This window comes from Anabrus simplex, chromosome 3 (assembly GCF_040414725.1).
Source record: "Anabrus simplex isolate iqAnaSimp1 chromosome 3, ASM4041472v1, whole genome shotgun sequence".
Classification (NCBI taxonomy): Eukaryota; Metazoa; Arthropoda; class Insecta; order Orthoptera; family Tettigoniidae; genus Anabrus; species Anabrus simplex.
In genome coordinates, this window is record NC_090267.1 from 278,490,435 (window position 1) to 278,511,097 (window position 20,663).

At 38.6% G+C, this 20,663-nt stretch overlaps 1 protein-coding gene and 1 non-coding gene across 3 annotated transcripts in view; both read left to right on the plus strand.

Moving 5' to 3' along the window:
• The window catches only part of LOC136867224 (kelch-like protein 5), a 213,783-nt gene that overhangs the window by 73,004 nt on the left and 120,116 nt on the right, over nucleotides 1-20,663 (plus strand). Inside the window, exon 3 of one of the 2 annotated variants that reach the window (XM_067144361.2) lies at nucleotides 18,104-18,279. In XM_067144361.2, coding sequence (XP_067000462.1) covers nucleotides 18,104-18,279 — 176 coding nt within the window. The remainder of the gene's footprint in view (nucleotides 1-18,103; nucleotides 18,280-20,663) is intronic. The other variant, XM_067144362.2, reaches the window with a different exon arrangement.
• TRNAL-AAG (transfer RNA leucine (anticodon AAG)) lies at nucleotides 17,474-17,555 on the plus strand. The gene has a single exon. It is a non-coding gene; the product is annotated as a tRNA-Leu (tRNA).

The following is a 20,663-nucleotide window of genomic DNA, read 5'->3' on the forward strand; positions in this document are numbered from 1 at the left end:
AGATTCGGCCATGAACAATGAATGTGAATCGTGTTTATTATGGTCTAAACCACCTGTATACGTCGCGTGTGGTGTCCCAGGCAAACAAGATACATGTATGCATGACACTACACTGACTGAGCAAATGTCATGGGATAGCGGAGCACTGATGCGCAGGTGTGTTGTCTGCGCACCACACGCCCCCTGTGCCAGCGGCAGTTGTATAGGAGACCTTGTGAGCAGTGGCTGTGCATGTGACAGGTGTAACATGTTACGTCGTCGTGAGCTGACACCGTTCGAACGGGGTACGGTGGTCGGTGCCCGACGGATGGGAAGTGCGATTTCGGAAGTGGTGCGGGAATTCGGCTTCACACGATCAACCGTGTCGAGGGTGTATCGTGATTGGTTGAATGCGGGTGTCACCGCCCACAACAGACGAACGATCGGCCGTCCAGCCACCCTCGATGACCGTGACCGGCGACATCTGAGACGGATGGTCAATAGTGACAGACGGGCAACCCTGCAACAAATCACGGCTCAATTCAACACAGCCTTGCTAAACACGTCTCCCAGTGGACAATCCGTAGGAACATGGGTTCTATGGGATATGGGAGCCGGTGCCGCACATGGGTGCCACTGTTAACCCAACGTCATCGGGCACAACGATGCGCATTTGTCGCCAATCACCAGGGATGGACACTGGAACAATGGCGTAACATATTATGGTCGAACGAATCACGATTTCAACTGCACCATGCCGATGGGAGGCACCGTGTATGGCGCAGACCACATGAAGCGATGGATCCCGCCTGCCGCGAAGGTGTGGTCCAGGGCGCTGGTGTCTCTGTTATGGTCTGGGATGCATTTTCCTGGTATGGAATTGGCGCCCTAGTTGTTCTGGAAGAGACTTTGAATGGTAAGAGGTATGTTGAGCTGTTCGGAGACCATCTCCACCCATTTCTGGCCTTCCAGCGCCCGGACGGTTCTGTGGTGTTTGAAGATGATAACGCTCCGCCACATCGCTCCCATGTCGCCTGAGAATGATTCCAGGAACATGCAGCGGAGGTCCAACGATCGCCGTGGAAACCCGGGAGCCCCGATATGAACCCTATCGAGCATATCTGGGATGTCCTGGAACGCAGGCTCCGTGCCATGGATCCAGCACCCACGAACAGACCAGCATTGGCGGCTGCACTGCAAACGATTTGGTGTCAGCTGCGTTCAGAGGACTACCAGGGACTTGTCGACACACTTCCACGGCGTCTCACTGCAGTTCGCAGGGTCAGAGGAGGCCCCACAAGCTATTAGGTGGCTATCCCATTGCATTTGCTAAGTCAGTGTAGTATGCATGACACTAATTCGACCGATGTTGCTATATGATTGTGAGACACGGGCAACTCCACGGAGGCTTGAAGAGCGAATTCGTTCATTTGAAAGCAAGGTTTTAAGGAATATGTAAGGTCCGATCTTCAACACAAATACCGGAAAACTGTACCAGCGGTTTAAGAAAACCGATATATGTAGAACGGTCACAAGAAAAAGATTGCAGTGGCTAGGACATGTTTTTATCTCATGGTGCTCTCCTCAAACCGCGTATTTACTCATCAGCCAACTGGATGACGTCCAAGACGTCGCCCATGGATGAGGTGAAAAGATAGGTTACTGTTGACATTGGAAAAAGTCGAATCAACAGCCAGCAACGCAGATGCGCGAAATAGAAGTAAATGGGCCAACATCTTTGATAAATACTTGCGATACGAACTACCTTAGATATCATTTCATTATAGAACTTGCATTTTGCTAGCTGCTGTGTGTTTTGTCTTTTGTCGTAGGCCTGATTTCGTGCAATAGATGATAATTTAATGCCGTCGCTTAGGTGTCAGATTCACTACCTGTTGTTTACCTAGCTTTTTCTTAAATAATTGCAAAGATATTGGAAATTTATTGAACATTTCCCTTGGTGAATGATTCCAATCCCTAACTCCTCTTCCCATAAACGAATATTGGCCCCAATTTATCTCCTTAAATTCCAACTTTATCGTCATATTGTGATCTTTCCTAGTTTTAAGAACCCCATTCAAACTTATTCGTCTACTGATGTCATTCCACGACATCTCTCCACTGACAGTGGAACATACCATTTAGTTGAGCATCTCGTCTCCTTTCTTCAAAGTCTTCCCAGCCCAAACTTTGCAACATTTTTGTAACGCTACTCTTTTGTCGGAAATCACTCAGAATAAATCGCGCTGCTTTTTTGTGTGTAGATTTTTTCCAGTTCTTGAATCAAGTAATCCAGGTGAGGGTACCATACACTGGAACCATACTCTAGTTGAGATCTTACCAGAGACTTATAGGCACTCTCCTTTACAACCTTACTGCAACCCCTAAATACCCGCATAACCATACCAAGAGATCTGTACCCTTTATTTACAATGCCAATTATGTGATTACCCCAATCAAGAACTTTCCTTATATTAACACCTAGTTACTTACAGTGATCCCCATAAGGAACTTTTGCCCCATCAACGCAGTAATTAAAACTGATAGGACTTTCCTATTAGTGAAATTCACAACTTGACTTTTAACCCCGTTTCTCAACATACCAGGCCTGCTGTCTATCTCACAACATTGTCGAGGTCTTTTTTTTCAGTTGCTCACAATCTTGTATTTATTACTCTATACAGTATACCATCATCCACAAAAAGCCTTACCTCTGATTCCAGTTCTTCACTCATATCATCTTAAAAGCATAAAGGTCCAATGATATTGCCTTGAGGAAGTCGCCTCTTAACGATTGCAGTATCAGATAATGTTTCACCTACTCTAATTCTCTGAGTTCTATTTTCAAGAAATATAGCCACCTATTCAACCACTCTTTTGTCTAGTCCAGTTGCACTTACTTTTGCCAGTAGTCTGCCATGATCTACTCTGTCAAATTCCTTAGTTATGTCAATCGCGACATAGTCCATTTGATCTCCCAAATCTAGGATATCTGCTATATCTTGCTGAAATCCTACAAGTTGAGCTTCAGTGAAATAACCTTTCTTAAACCGAACTGCCTTCTATCGAACCTGTTATTAATTTCGTAACACATATCAAACTGATTGGTTTGTAATTTTCGGCTTTATGTGTATCACCCTTTCCTTTGTACACAGGGTCTAGTATAGCAACTCTCCATTCATTTGGTATAGTTCCTTCATGCAAACAGTAATCAGATTCCTCAGATATGGTACAATATCCCAACCCATTGTCTTTAGTATATCCGTAGAAATCTTATAAATTGCAGGTACTTTTCTAGTTTTCAACTTTTGTATCTTATTGTAAATGTCTTTGTTATAGGTAAATTTAAATACTTCGTTAGTATTAGTCACCTCTTTTGTCTGGACATTGTCCTTGTAACCAACAATTTTTGCATGCTGCTGACTGAATACTTCTGCCTTCTGTAGATCCTCGCATACACACTCCCCTAGTTCATTAATGATTTCTGAAATGTCCTTCGTACCTGTTTCTGTCGTAACGTACCTATACATAGCCTTCCATTTTTCACTAAAATGTGTATGACTGCCAGTTATGCTTGCCATCATATTATCCTTAGCTGACTTCTTCGCTGGATTCAATTTTCTAGTACGTTCCTTCAGTTTCTCCTTACTTCCACAACCATATCGAACTTTATTTCTTTCCAACCTGCACCTCCTTCTTAGTCTCTTTACTTCTCTGTTATAATATAGCGGGTCTTTGCCATTCCGTACCAACCTTAAAGATATACCTACATAGGCCTACCTGTTTTCACATTCTTCAACAATTGATTTAAACCCATCCCACAGTCTGTTTACATTTTTATTTATCGTTTTCCACTGATCATAATTACTTTTTTCTTAAATCCCTCGTGCATTTTTATCGACCATATGGTACCGCTTAATATTTCTACTTTTACGACCTTTTCTAATACATTTATTTTTAACTAGCTGTTACCCTCGGCTTCGCTCCCGGAGATTTGGTAAGTTGATAAAAATTAGTTGTTCCTCGGTACTGCACTAGACATTATCTGAAAATCCCTAAAGTGCAAAAAAACTCACCGAAAAATTGCATTTCATATACCCCAGAGCCTCTTTGTAAACCACGTTTGTAGCACTGGCTTTTGGGGCTAACATGACCAGGCTAATTGCAGAGCTAAATGTGAACATGCGACATGGAACTCTACATGAGAAAGAGTCCTCTTCTAAGTCGAAATAAAAAAAAGGGGGTTCTTTATTTCTAAAGGAGATTCCAAATACCGATTTTCACTTCTGTAACATTCTAGTTTTTGAGATATATCCTCATAAAGAGAATTCAACTCCTTCACATATTTTCTAATCTCCGGCTTAAGTTGATTTTCCAAAAACAAAAAGTACGTGTTTCTTTATTTTTAAAGGGGATTACACATACGAATTTTCACGTCTGTAACATGTTAAGTTTATGAGATATACTGTAGATATACTCATTTTAAAAACTTCCCCCATTCTTTGGCTGAGTGGTTAGCGTTGAGGCCTTCGGTTCGCAGGATTTCGGGTTCGATTCCGGGCTGGGTCAGGGATTTCAATTGCGTGTGATTAATTCATCTGGCTCGGGGACAGGTTGTTTGTGTTTATTCCAACACTCTCCTCTTCATATTCACTCAACACACCACATTACCAACCACAACAGGAACACGAAATAATAATTGCATCCCTACACACGGGGTTGGCGTCAGGAAGGGCATTCATCCGTAAAACGTGGTCAAATCCACATGTGCGACACAGTTTGCACCTGCGACTCCACAGGTGTGGGGAAAAGCGGTAGTAGTAGTAGTAGTAGTAGTAGTAGTAGTAGTAGATAATCATTTTAAAAATTCACCTACTTTGTTATTATTTCATTTTATTTCAGTGGATTTTCCAAAAAAAATGGTGTTCATTTATTTTTAAAAGAGATTTCAATTACCACTTTTAGCGTTTGTAACGTCTTCCGTTTCTGTGATATATGTATACTCATATAAAGAATTCAACTCCTTCCTCACTTCTTTTCAACGCTCCCCCCCCCCCCCCTCCTCCAACCACTTGAGTGGATTTTCTGAAAACAAAAATTTGTGTTGTTTTATTTTTAAAAGAGATTCCAAATACCAATTTTCATGTCTGTAACATGTTAGGTTTTTGTGATATATTGTAGATAATCTCGATGCTGTAAGAATACTGGAGCTGACGTTGCCATGGTTACGGCAGTTCACTTCTTTATCCGATTCCCAGAGCAGGGGTAGTGTGGTGCCAATATCTCCATAACGTTGGGTTTTAGGTCCTTAAAGCATGGTTTCAGGCACGTAGGGCTTACCGAGTTTTGTTCTTTGCATCAAGCGGCTTAAAATGAGCTTTGTCTCGTCCTTGTACGATAAATTCGATTTCGCCTGTATTAGCCTATTATTTTTATATCTCCCCCCATCGCCCTGCCCCCTCGAATTGTTTTGAAAATAAAATACAGCCCATCTTACTCACTGGCAATGTAGCTTTCTATTGGTGAAGTAATTTTTAAAATCTGTTCATTAGTTTTTGAGTCTATCCGTTACAAACAAATATACAAATTTTTCCTCTTTATAATATTAGTACAGACTACGGCAGAAACAGCTTCGTTATCACTAATACCGTATATTAAGTTACTTCAGTTTCTCTGTAGAGCTCATCTGGTTTTAGCAGCACCACGTCCAGCATATTCTTCCCTCTAGTTAGTTCCATCACTTTCTGATTCAGCTGTCCACCCCAGATTAACCTATTTGCCATTTGTTGGTCATGCCTCATGTCGTCCGCATCTTTCCAATTGATATTTGGTAAATTGAGATCACCTGCTACACTCACGTTCCTCTCCGTATCGTTTCCCACATAGCTGATTATCTTATCAAGTAATTCTGAATCAGCGTCTGCGTAACCTTTTTCTAGGTCTGTACACTCAAAAAACATCAAGTTGCCTATTATCTTCAGAGATGAGCCTTCCACTAGAATTTCATATTTGTCAGCTTTTAACTTTGTCATAGCTTACAAATTCTTCGTTCACCAGAATGAATACTCCCCTCCTACCATTTCTGTCCTGTCTCTATGATAAACACTCCAGTTCCGTGATAACATTTGTGCATCCATTATATCATTTCTCAGCCATGATTCAACTCTATCTTCAGAAGGCAGAAGTATTCAGTCAGCAGTATGTAAAGATTGTTGGTTACAAGGATAATGTCCAGGTAGAGGAGGTGACTAATGCTAAAGAAGTATTGAAATTGACATATGTTAACAATGACATTTGCAATAAGATACAAAAGTTGAAAATTAGAAAAGCGGCTGGAATTGATAAGATTTCTGAGGATATACGAAAGACAATTGGTTGGGATATAGTACCATATCTAAACTACTTATTTGATAATTGTTCGGTTGAAGGAGCTATACCAAATGAATGGAGAGTTGCTATAGTAGCCCCTGTGTATAAAGGAAAGGGTGATAAGACATAAAGCTGAAAATTACAGGCAAGTAAGTTTGACATGTAAGCTTTGGGAAGGCATTCTTTCTGATTATATTAGACATGTTTGCAAAATTAATAACTGGTTCGATAGAAGGCAGTTCGGTTTTAGGAAAGGTTATTCCACTGAAGCTCAACTTGTAGGATTCCAGCAAGATATAGCAGATATCTTGGATTCAGGAGGTCATATGGACTGTATCACGAGTGACCTGTGATAGGGTGGATCATGGGAGACTACTGGCAAAAGTAAGTGCAATTGGACTAGACAAAAGAGTGACTGAATGGATTGCTATATTTCTAAAAAATAGATCTCAGAGAATTAAAGTAGGCGAAGCTTTATCTGACCCTGTAATAATAAAGAGGGGAATTCCTCAAGGCAGTGTTATTGGACCTTTGTTTTCTTACATATATCAATGATATGAGTAAGCAAGTGGAATCAGAGGTAAGGCTTTTTGTGGATGGTAATAAATAAGTTACAAGATTGTGAGCAACTGTAACATGACCTCGATAATGTTGTGAGATGGACAGCAGTCAATGGTATGGTGATAAACGGGGTTAAAAGTCAGGTTGTGAGTTTCATAAATAGGAAAGTCCTGTCAGTTTTAGTTATTGCGTTGATGGTATGAAATTTCCTTTTGGGGATCATTGTAAGTATCTGGGTGTTAATATAAGGTAAGATCTTCATTGGGGTAATCACATAAATGGGATTGTAAAAAAAAGGATACAGATCTCTGCGCATGGTTATGAGGGTGTTTAGGGGTTGTAGTAAGGATGTAAAGGAGAAGGTATATGAGTCTCTGGTAAGACCCCAACTAGAATATTGTTCCAGTGTATGAGACCCTCACCAGGATTACTTGATTCAAGAACTGGAAACAATCCAGAGAAAAGCAGCTCGATTTATGGTATGTTGCGAGCTCTCAGCGTAGAGATGGCGTGGAATGTCATTAGTAGACGAATAAGTTTGAGTGGCGTCTTTAAAGGTAGGAAAGATCACAATATGAAGATAAAGTTGAAATTCAAGAGGACAAATTGGGGCAAATATTCATTTATAGGAAGGGGAGTTAGGAATTGGAATAACTTACCAAGGGAGATGTTCAATAAATTTCCAATCAATCAATCAATCAATCAATCAATCAATCAATACTGATCTGCATTTAGGGCAGTCGCCCAGGTGGCAGATTCCCTATCTGTTGCTTTCCTAGCCTTTTCCGAAATGATTTCAAAGAAATTGGAAATTTATTGAACATCTCCCTTGGTAAGTTATTCCAATCCCTAACTCCCCTTCCTATAAATGAATATTTGCCCCAGTTTGTCCTCTTGAATTCCAACTTTATCTTCATATCGTGATCTTTCCTACTTTTATAAACGCCATTCAAACCTATTCGTCTACTAATGTCATTCCACGCCATCTCTCCGCTGACAGCTCGGAACATGCCACTTAGTAGAGCAGCTCTTCTTCTTTCTCTCAGTTCTTCCCAACCCAAACATTGCAACATTTTTGTAACGCTACTCTTTTGTCGGAAATCACCCAGAACAAATCGAGCTGCTTTTCTTTGGTTTTTTTCCAGTTCTTGAATCAGGTAATCCTGGTGAGGGTCCCATACACTGGAACCATACTCTAGTTGGGGTCTTACCAGAGACTTATATGCACTCTCCTTTACATCCTTACTACAACCCCTAAACACCCTCATAACCATGTGTAGAGATCGGTACCCTTTATTTGCAATCCCATTTATGTGATTACCCCAGTGAAGATCTTTCCTTATATTAACACCTAGATACTTACAATGATCCCCAAAAGGAACTTTCACCCCATCAACGCAGTAATTAAAACTGAGAGGACTTTTCCTATTTGTGAAACTCACAACCTGACTTTTAGCCCCGTTTATCAACATACCATTGCCTACTGTCCATCTCACAACATTTTCGAGGTCACGTTGCAGTTGCTCACAATCTTGTAACTTATTTATCACTCTATAGAGAATAACATCATCCGCAAAAAGCCTTACCTCCGATTCCACTCCTTTACTCATATCATTTATATATATAAGAAAACATAAAGGTCCGATAACACTGCCCTGAGGAACTCCCCTCTCAACTATTACAGGGTCAGACAAAGCTTCACCTACTCTAACTCTCTGAGATCTATTTTCTAGAAATATAGCAACCCATTCAGTCACTCTTTTGTCTAGTCCAATTGCACTCATTTTTGCCAGTAGTCTCCCATGATCCACCCTATCAAATGCTTTAGACATGTCAATCGCGATACAGTCCATTTGACCTCCAGAATCCAAGATATCTGCTATATCTTGCTGGAATCCTACAAGTTGAGCTTCAGTGGAATAACCTTTCCTAAAACCGAATTGCCTTCTATCGAACCAGTTATTAATTTCACAAACATGTCTAATATAATCAGAAAGAATGCCTTCCCAAAGCTTACATACAATGCATGTCAAACTTACTGGCCTGTAATTTTCAGCTTTATGTCTATCACCCTTTCCTTTATACACAGGGGCTACTATAGCAACTCTCCATTCATCTGGTATAGCTCCTTCGACCAAACAATAATCAAATAAGTACTTCAGATATGGTACTACATTCCAACCCATTGTCTTTAGTATATCCCCAGAAATCTGATCAATTCCAGCCGCTTTTCTAGTTTTCAACTTTTGTATCTTATTGTAAATGTCATTGTTATGATATGTAAATTTTATTACTTCTTTGGCCTTAGTCTCTTCCTCTATCTCGACATTATCCTTGTAACCAACAATCTTTACATACTGCTGACTGAATACTTCTGCCTTTTGAAGATCCTCACATACACACTCCCCTTGTTCATTAATTATTCCTGGAATGTCCTTCTTGGAACCTGTTTCTGCCTTAAAATACCTATACATACCCTTCCATTTTTCACTAAAATTTGTATGACTGCCAATTATGCTTGCCATCATGTTATCCTTAGCTGCCATCTTTGCTAGATTCAATTTTCTAGTAAGTTCCTTCAATTTCTCCTTACTTCCACAGCCATTTCTAACTCTATTTCTTTCCAGTCTGCACCTCCTTCTTAGTCTCTTTATTTCCCTATTATAATAAGGTGGGTCTTTACCATTCCTTACCACCCTTAAAGGTACAAACCTGTTTTCGCATTCCTCAACAATTTCTTTAAACCCATCCCAGAGTCTGTTTACATTTTTATTTACCGTTTTCCACCGATCATAGTTACTTTCTAGAAACTGCCTCATACCTGCTTTATCAGCCATATGGTACTGCCTAACAGTCCTACTTTTAAGAACTTCCTTTCTATCGCATTTCATTGCAATCGTTTAAGAAAAGGCTAGGAAAACAACAGATAGGGAATCTGCCACCTGGGCGACTGCCTTAAATGCAGATCAGTATTGATTGATTGATACCTGGTAAGTACGTACTAAGGGCACTAGGAAAGTTTTGCAATACGCAAAAACGGTTGGCTGGACACCCCTGTTATGGTGAGGGATGAAAAGAGGTGCATCTACTAGTATGCTACTTTTTGTGACATATCACGATCCTGTACCTACTGTATACATCGATAAAATGTGATACGATTAAGATATTGTTCTCTTGCCTACCACCGCCCTTCCTTTGTAGGTGGGTGGAGGAAAGACTAGTTCCGCTTCGGCTGAGTTCACTTCTTTACATCTAACGTTCAAGTCCATTCACCAAACTGGTACTGTGCTCTCTATTTAAAGCATAGAGTTGCTGTTATAGAAATGTAAAATCTAAAGTGAAATACAATGCGCCCGATTTATTATGAGCTGAAACGTTCAAATAGGTCTCACATAATATAACGGGAGGCTATTATGTTGAATTTAATCGTAGAGAATACTGCATCCTCGTCCATGTCGCCGTCTTATCTTGCCCTTTCTTTCAACGTTTTGCAGCAGTTTCGTGGAGATAAAAGATATGTGCAGCAGTATATGGAATAGTGTGTGCAGATTTCTAGTGAAAGTGTTTTAGTAGCCACGTTTGAAATTATTACACTATGAAAATAGCATGAATGGAAATAATTTAGGTTAGGATATAATGTTTTGATATCTAATCCCCGCTTTTGATTTAATGATTAGATCAAGAAATCATCACTCATTCAAAACTTTTTATAAGTTCTTTAACATTTTGTTCAGTTATATTAACAATCCGTTATTGTCCTCAACAAAATCTCCCACATAAATGTCATCGTCTGGCATTTCACTATTTAAATTTTGCCACTGGTTAAACAGTGCCTTGTAGAACGTGAGGTCATCGTTCCTAATCCACTCTTTCCCGTAATGTTTGGTCAGCAATGTGTGCAGGTCGTTGAGCTTTTCTTTCTTAAGACGAACCCCTTCCTCCACTGGTACTGGAACAATAGCAGAAAAGGGTTTCCCATGATTCAATATGCTTTTTGCTTCCACCACAATCGCTGTTATAGTTTACTTCACTTCTTATCACACAGTTGCCTGATAGTGTAAGTATGGTCCTCTTACAGGGTTCTGTGACATAACGAGCTTTGCTGTATAACACACGCTGGACATAACGACTTTTGCAGCAGTTCCGTTATTTTTCACCGTTAAACGTATGGATTAAATGGCCTTTGCTCACGTATTACATTACTGGATTGTGTATTTTGATGAGCTGCATACAATGGCGGTGATAACTCATTTTCAGAAGAAAAAAATGGACATAACGGGTTTTGCAACTGGACGACTCATAACGGTTTTGGGGGAATTATTATTTATTTTCTCATTTGAATCCCATAGGGAAGAATTTGAATGTTTTAAACCAACCAGTGAAATTTTGATTTAGTACGTCGAACAGTAATGGAGGAATGAATACATTTTAAGGGATGGATGTTTTTAAATATTTATTAACATCTAGGATATAGGTAACCACCCTTCATAAAAAAAAGTAAGTTCGTGCCTGAAACGGTTTCGGAAGAATGGATATTGGGTTTTTGAGAGTCAACCACCATCTAAACCCGTTCGGAGAGAAATATTTTGAAGTATCGGATATTTTACACCTAGGACATAAAAGAAGTCCCCTCTAGTAAAATTACAACTTAGTACTTCGAACGGTTTTGGAGGGATGAGTATTCTTGTTTACGGAACTAATCTAATTTAACACTTTAGAGGTGGAACATTAAAAAAATATTTCATACCGCTATGTCTTCGTATGTTAAACCGTTTCAGAGGAAGGAATGAATATGTTTGTTTTCGGATCTTAACCCCCATTTAACTCTCTGAGCGATTAAATTTGCTTCAAACCTTCTGTTATTTAACACCTAGGATATCATTTGAAATTTTAACTTCATAATTCAAACGGTTTAATTTAATTGCATACTTTTATCATTCCTCACTTCCCAATCAAAACCTCCTTAGAGTGTATTGTTTTAAGTCCACTTCTTATTTGTATCCCCTTTAAGATGATTCCAACCTAACCCCCTCCCCCCACAAAATACGTGCGTCTTAATTTTTAAAGCATATTCCAAATACCGATTTTCTCTACCGCAACAGCCTTCGTGTTCAAGATATAAGTATCCTCAAAGTATTCAACTCATTTTTCAGTTCATTTATTCCTCTCCCCCCCCCCCTCGCCGCTTAATTGGATTTTCCGAAAACAAAAGAATACGCGTTTCTTTATTTTTAAAGGAGATTCCAAATACAAATTTCATGTCTGTAACATTTTCAGTTTTTGAGATATAAGTATCCTCATAAAAATAATTAAATCTCTTTTTCAGTCCTTTTTACAACCTCCACTCCTTAAGTGTTTTTTGAAACGAAAATGCTTTATTTTATTTTTAAAAATTTAAAAATACACATTTTCACGTCGAAAATATGTTTTAAGTTTTTGAGATGTATTGTAAATATGCTCATTTTAAAAATTCACCCCCTTTAACACTTTTCCTTAAGTGGATTTTCAGAAAACAAATAATGCGCATTCTTTTACTTTTACAGGAGATTCCAAATACCAATTTTCTTATTTGATATATAAGTATCCTCTTAAAAGGAATTCAAACACTTTATTCATTTCTTTTCACCCACCCCACCCCCTTAAGTGGTATTTCCGAAAACAAAAAGATACGTCAATTTTTAAAGAAGATCCAAACACAAATTTTCATGTCTGTAACATCTTCAGTTTTTGAGATATAAGTATCCTCATAAAAAGAATTCAACCCCCTTTTTCAGTCCTTCTTACTACCCCCTTAAGTGAATTTTCCGAAAACAAAAAATACGTGTTTCTTTATGCAGATCAGGATTGATTGATTGATTGATTGAGTGATTGATTGATTGATTGATTGATTTTTAAAGGAGATTCCAAATACCAATTTTCACATCTGTAATATCTTCTGTTTTGGAGATACCAGTATCGTAATAAAAATAATTCAACCCCTTTTTTCCGAAAACAAAAAATACGTGTAACTTTATATTTAAAAGAAATTAAAAATACCAATTTTCACGTCTGTAATATGTTCAGTTTTTGAGATATACTGTAGACATGTTAATTTTAACATTTACCTCCCTTTAATACTCCCCCTTAAGTGGATTTTCAGAAAACGAATTATGCGTGCTCCTTTACTTTTACAGGGTATTGCAAATACCAGTTTTTCACGTGTGCAACGCGTTACGTTTTTGAGATGTATTGTAGTAATACGCGTTTTAAAAATTCACCCCTTTGTCACTCCTGTTCACCCCCTTCTAAATAGATTTACCAAAAACAAAAAACAAAAAATACGTGTTTCTTTATTTTTAAAGGAGATTCCAAATACCAATTTACATGACTGTAACATCTTCAGTTTTTGAGATATAAGTATCCTCATAAAAGGTGTTCAACCTTTTTCTTCCTTTTTGCACCCGCATTAAAGAGGATTTTCCGAAAACAAAAAATATGTATTTCCGTATTTTTAAAGGAGATTCGAAATACCAATTTTCACGTCCTTAAAGTGTTAAGTTTTTGAGATATAGATACTTATTTTAAAATTCACCTCTCTTTTTACCCCCTTAGTGGCGGAATATCCAAATATCCTCCTTTAGTGAAGCACCTTCATTGTAACATGAATGTATCCTCAAAATTTCATTTCTCTATTATGTCCAATAGTTTTGACTGGGCGATGATGACATGGTCTATATATATATCTGCCTGCTGTCATTTCTTGATGGATGCAGTACTTTTGCATCCATCTCTTGGCACAGGCCAGAGCGAAGTGTAGCTTCCACTGAAGTCCCAGTCTCATCAATGGCTGTGACAATATGGAAGCTCCTGGGGTACGGGTGGTGCTGAGTAATAGCATTCATAGTACAACCAGTGCGTCTGAGTGTTACGAAACGTGTTGCTCATAGGGTCAGTCGTGCTACAATAGCACTGCCTGGCCCAGTGAGGAAAGCAATGGCAAACTACCCCACTCCTCGTCTTGCCTAGTACGCCTCATTTTGGTACTGCCATTTGTTTTTGTGGTTTTCCTATAACTGCATAGCCTTTGGTGGTGCTATTTGAGGATCCAACCAGCCTCTGGGCTAATGACCTAACAGGTATATATAGATATATTAGATAAATAATATATGGTTGGCGGGGCCTTCCGTCTTGACGTTAGAGATTAATGTATTCAAGAAAGCGCGGTGTTAAAAAAAGAAAATGTTTAAAAATCTACACTAGTGTGAGATCTTTTCTTTCATAGAATCGAGCGATTGCAACTTCCTCGGGGTCTGTAGAATCTCAGGTGGGTTCGGCTTTGTTTCCCTATTCCATATTTTTCTCCTTTCCTGCTGAAGAAATGTTAGGAAGAAGGTTAATGTCAACTAAGAATCAATGGATAACTCAGGAGATACTAGATCTGATTGATGAACGACAAAAGTACAAGAATGAAAAAAAAAAAAAAATTAAAAAAATGAAGAGGGCAGAAAGCAATACAGGCGATTAAAGAATGAAGTGGATAGAAAGTGCAGGACAGCTAAGGAAGAATGGCTGAAGGAGAAGTGCAAGGATGTTGAAGGTTGTATGGTTCTAGGAAAGGCAGATGCTGCATACTCCTCAACAATTTCTTTAAATCCCCTTTTTTTTTTATATATTTATCTTTTATCGACCGAACATAGTTACTTTATTTAAACTCTCTCTCTTGTCTCTCTTATCAACCCTGTGGTACTGCTTAATAGTTCTTTTACAACTTTCCTTTCTATCACATTTATCACTTATATTATCTATTACTTCATTTTCTCTATAGAGCTCATCCGGTTTTATCAGTACCATGTCTTGATGTTTTTTTTTCTGTGGTTTCCCATTTTCTCACCAGGAAAATGCTGGGGCTGTACCTTAAAGGCGATGGCTGCTTCCTTCCCAATCCTAGCTCTTTCCCATCCTTACGTCGCCGAACACTTTCAGTGAGTTAGTGCGACGTTAAACCACTAACAAAACAAAATCTGCAGTTTAACACTAACAACTTTGTTATTCTTACTTATCTTTCAGCTCCCTGTAATTATCGCCGCTCCCTAGTCTGCCCTGCAACTCATTTATTTGGAAATATCTTCTAGGATTAGTGCGCGTATATTAGGTTGTTTCTTGATAAACTTGAAGCCAAACATTGTTTATACCGGCCCTTACAGTAGGTTTATGGACACCCCTACAAACTAGTGTATCAGTTCTTGTCCCTATACTTCCTTAATAGTCTTATATTAAGTATCCATGCGATAGTGCTTTAAAATGGAGTATTTCTTTAAAAACCAGAGGTGTCTCAGTTTATCCATGAAGTAATTCATCGGCATTTGAAACATTCGGTCACATAGCCAAAAACCTCTAGTCTTTTAAGGGAAAATATTCACTACTTTTGATTTATTGAAGTTATGTAAATTAAATTTCGTGTACAGACGCACTTAGGATGTAGCTACATAGGATACAACATGAAAAAGAAACATTATGTGTCGTTTCGAGTGTGTCTTGATTGGCTTTTATTAATTTTGAAGAATACAGGACAGAAAATAGTTCGTTCTTTTTTTTAAAAAATTGCACCTATGATGCCATGTGTGTGATCGGATGATTGCGGTACTGAATTATCTGCTTTACGACTACTTCAAAGAACATTCTCAATATTAGTTTCAACTCGGTTTCGTAAAGGCTTTATTGGAAAGGGCGTTGAAGTTTTATGCACTTGAAAACCTCTTTTGTCTTGGGGCGCACCCCGAACAAATCACGCTGTTTTTCTTTGTGTGTCTTCCAGTTCCCAGATCAAGTATCCTGATGAGGGTGTCCCATACAATGGAACCGTTTTAATTATTGCGTTGATGGGGGGAAAGTTCCTTTTGGGGTTCATTGTAAGTACCTAGGTGATAATATAAGGAACGATCTTCGTTGGGGTAATCACATAAATATGATTGTAAATAAAGGGTACAGATCTCTGCACATGGTTATCAGGTTATTTAGAGGTTGTAGTAAGGATGTGAAGGGGAGGGCATATAATTCTCTGGTTAGACTCTAAGTAGGGTATGGTTCCAGTGTATTGGACCCTCACCAGGATTACTTAATTCAAGAACTGGAGAAAATCCAAAGAAAAGCAGCTCGATTTGTTCTAGGTGATTTCCGACAAAAGAGTAGCGTTACAAAAATGTTGCAAAGTTTGGGCTGGGAAGAACTGGGAGAAAGGAGACGAGCTGCTCGACTGAGTGGTATGTTCCGAGCTGTCAGCGGAGAAATGGCGTGGAATGACATTAGTAGACGAATAAGTTTGAGTGCTGTCTTTAAAAGCAGGAAAGATCACAATATGAAGTTGAAATACAAGAGGACAAAATGGAGCAGATATTCATTTATAGGAAGGGGAGTTTGGGATTGGAATAACTTGCCAAGGGAGATGTTCGATAAATTTCCAATGTCATTGAAATCGTTTAAGAAAAAGCCAGGAAAACAACAGATAGGGAATCTGCCACCTTGGCAACTGCCCAAAATGCATATCAGGATTGATTGATTGATTGATTGATTGAATTCCCCTTAATTGAGGTATAAAGGTCTTATTTTAGGTGATGAAATGCCTTAAAGCACGCCATTTGACTAAAATTTTAATTTCCCCCAAGGCCGGTCTCCATTACCCCCTTCCTCTCCCCGACCGCCCGGAATTACACCTCCTGCAAGTAATTCTGCCCACACAAATATTAAAAAAATGACATGTTATCAATAAGTTGTGAAACATATTTTTAATTTTTAAATCACTTTGAAAGAAAATGCAATATATTCATCGTAAAAATTACCATTACTATGGTATATTAAAGAGCCTAACTCTGGCAACATCAAAGAAAAAAGAGTCGAAATATGAACCAAGGAAAATGCACCGATGTGCACTCGAGTGTACAAAAGTTGGATTGAAGCGAAGTATTTCATTTTATAACTCGGATATTCGAAAACAGTGGATAGCTGCTGCTGGCCGACGAGATGTTACTTGGGATTGAAGAATATGTTCACTCCACTTCAAAGAAGAGGGTTTTCAAAGAAAGCTATCTGCGACGGCCAATTTTTGTTCTCTCGAATGTACACCGACGTAGAGACGGGTTTATTTTTTCATTTTCCTCCTTTCAATTCTATAAGTTTTCGTAAAGTGATTAATCCAAACATTGGATACACTGACATTTCCCTTCCCGTGAAAATTTATCTTGAAATGTCTATGGCTATCGGCATCCTCCACTCGCCTGTGATAAATGATTATGATAGTCTCGATGCGATGTAATTTCTGAATTGGGAAACATAGACCCAGTTAACATTGGATCGAATATTGTAGGTTTTGTACTACATTGCTCGCTCCGAAGCAAGTACGGGGTAGTATTCTGAAAAAGGTACTCGGGAACAATTGAATGCTAATTCCATCGTCAGCCAAGTATTGATGCTTAATTACAAGCAAAACTACATAAAATCAAATAATTACCTTGCAATATATTTCTTTTGTTCTTCTTACTCAGTTATTTCATGTATAAGTATATGAGATATCGGAGAATGATAGTAATGTGGTAGCGTGGCCGAGCGGTCTAAGGCGCTGGTTTAAGGCACCAGTCTCTTCGGAGGCGTGGGTTCGAATCCCACCGCTGCCAAGTTTTTTTAATCGTAAGTACTATTGCTATACATCTAAATTTGTATATTAAACATTAGTTGATAAAATTGGTGTGGATAATTTCGATGCTTCAGGTTTATTTTATTTGTTGTTTTACATGTAAAAATATAATGATTTTGCATAATGGATCCATATCGTGAACAAATTAAATGCATGTGGAGTTGTTTATAAAATTAATCCTTGATGCTGATGGTAAATATTGATAGAATTGTAATGTAGCCTATTAAGCTGCTATTGATTAGGCTATAGAGTGCATTATATTCCCTCTTCCGAACTCCCACATTCTGTGAGATGCGGGTGATGAATATTGGTTCCCAAAATAAGTCTGACCTGGCTTATACTTATTTGTTCCACAATCTGCCTGACCTCATTTAATCAAATATTGTTCTTTTCTAACTTCAACGGTAGGCGTGTGAGTTGCAGGGAGCCTTTCATAGCCCTTCCTCTTCTTTTCTTGACACCCTCATTCTTTGAGGATTCATATTTCATAGATATGAAAGATGATGCTTTTTTTCTTTCTAATTTCAGCAGCAGATCAGATCATGGTGTCTCAAATTCAAAGGAGTTGGGAAGTGACCACAGCCTGTCAAGTCTCAGCAGCCATGATGAGTGTTTTAGATCTCGATACCATGCCGACTCGAGTCTTCATAAAATGGAGGCATATTTGATGAAGAATCAACTAACTGATGTTACTCTAATTGCAGGTATTACTACATGTGATATAATTTTGTAATAAAATTGGACTGATAACTTTACATAACCCTGGGAATACAAAATTCAAATAATCTGACTCAATGTTATTTGTTTTGTGCCTCACTAACTACCATACCTTCACAGTTTTTGCAGACAAATCAGTTTTAGCTAGGCTTGTCACCTACATCGACTTACATGAAGCCCTGATGCATAGGAATCTTTGACTTGAAGAACCTGATTCCACTGTGGATTTTAATCTTGGTCCAAAGTTTGGAACAGGGTTCAGATACCGTACCCTCGTTTGGTTTACTATGAGAATCTGCCTGATATAAGTGCAGGCAAATGATAGCTAAGCAAGGTAGACATAATTACTCTCTAATATATGTTGGTGCTGAGCCAACCATCATGTTTCAAATTGTATGAAGATTGTTTGTACGTATATTTACCCCATAGTCCCATTTTCTGATACATTTTTGTTACATTTGTTTTACAGTCTGGATGTGATTTTACATATGACACACTCTCTCTTGACTATTTACTATAACTTTAAACAATAAAAAATTAGTAGTTTAGACTCTGTGGCCTTTACACTACTACTCCATCAGTAACTGAGTTATGAACAAATTATAGTTTATGATGGTGAGGACAGTCTCTAAAAAAAAACACACAAAAGTAAACACACATAACATAATAGTTAAGAATAAAACAGTGTCAAATATTTTATTACTTTTTTTTTTAATATCCTTGATAAAAAAATTCTTAACATGAACAACTTGCTCTAAGAAGTAAGCAGGAAATTTTATTGTTCTGCCTGACTTTGATACCCTGGAGTTTGATGGTGACTTATAAACAGTGTGTTGAGGTTGAGTGTCCTTTAAAAAATGTGTAAGATTCCTCCCAAATGAACCATCATCCTGCAACAGGTAGGCTGGTTTTAGCCTGTCCATTGATAGTTTAGCAAGTTTCCCCTTGATCTTGATGGTGAAGTATTTCTCATACCTTGTTATAACAGAGAAATACCCTCATAAATGGATTCAGAGGGTTTTCTGACCCTGTCACATCTCGCAGACGCCCAAGAGAGATCCGGTTTAGTGGCATCTTGGAAGGGAGGGTGTGATCAGTCGTTGAGAGGAAGTTGGATGAAACCCAGTGTGGTTTCAGACTACAGAGAGGCTGTCAGGATCAGATCTTCAGTATGCGCCAGGTAATTGAGAAATGCCACGAGAGGAATAGGCAGTTGTGTTTATGTTTCGTAGATCTAGAGAAAGCATATTGCAGGGTACCAAGGGAAAAGATGTTCGCCATACTGGGGGACTATGGAATTAAAGGTAGATTATTAAAATCAATCAGAGGTATTTATGTTGACAATTGGGCTTCAGTGAGAATTGATGGTAGAATGAGTTCTTGGTTCAGGGTACTTACAGGGGTTAGACAAGGCTGTAATCTTTCACCTTTGCTGTTCGTAGTTTACATGAATCATCTGCTGAAAGGTATAAAATGGCAGGGAGGGATTCAATTAGGTGGAAATGTAATAAGCAGTCTGGCCTATGCTGACGACTTGGTCTTAATGGCAGATTGTGCCAAAAGCCTGCAGTCTAATATCTTGGAACTTGAAAATAGGTGCAATGAGTATGGTATGAAAATTAGCCTCTCGAAGACTAAATTGATGTCAGTAGGTAAGAAATTCAACAGAATTGAGTGTCAGATTGGTGATACAAAGCTAGAACAGGTCGATAATTTCAAGTATTTAGGTTGTGTGTTCACCCAGGATGGTAATATAGTGAGATTGAATCAAGGTGTCATAAATCTAATGCAGTGAGCTCGCAGTTGCGATCAACAGTATTCTGTAAGAAGGAAGTCAGCTCCCAGACAAAACTATCTTTACATCGGTCTGTTTTCAGACCAACTTTGCTTTACGGGAGCGAAAGCTGGGTGGACTCAGGATATCTTATTCATAAGTTAGAAGTAACAGACATGAAAGTAGCAAGAATGATTGCTGGTACAAACAGGTGGGAACAATAGCAGGAGGGTACTAGGAATGAGGATATAAAGGCTAATTTAGGAATGAACTCGATGGATGAAGCTGTACGCATAAACCGGCTTCGGTGGTGGGGTCATGTGAGGCGAATGGAGGAGGATAAGTTACCTAGGAGAATAATGGACTCTGCTATGGAGGGTAAGAGAAGTAGAGGTAGACCAAGGCGACGATGGTTAGACTCAGTTTCTAACGATTTAAAGATAAGAGGTATGGAACTAAATGAGGCCACAACACTAGCTGCCAATCGAGGATTGTGGTGACGTTTAGTAAATTCACAGAGGCTTGAAGACTGAACGCTGAAAGGCACAACAGTCTATAATGATAATGAATGAATGAATGAATGAATATTATTATTAT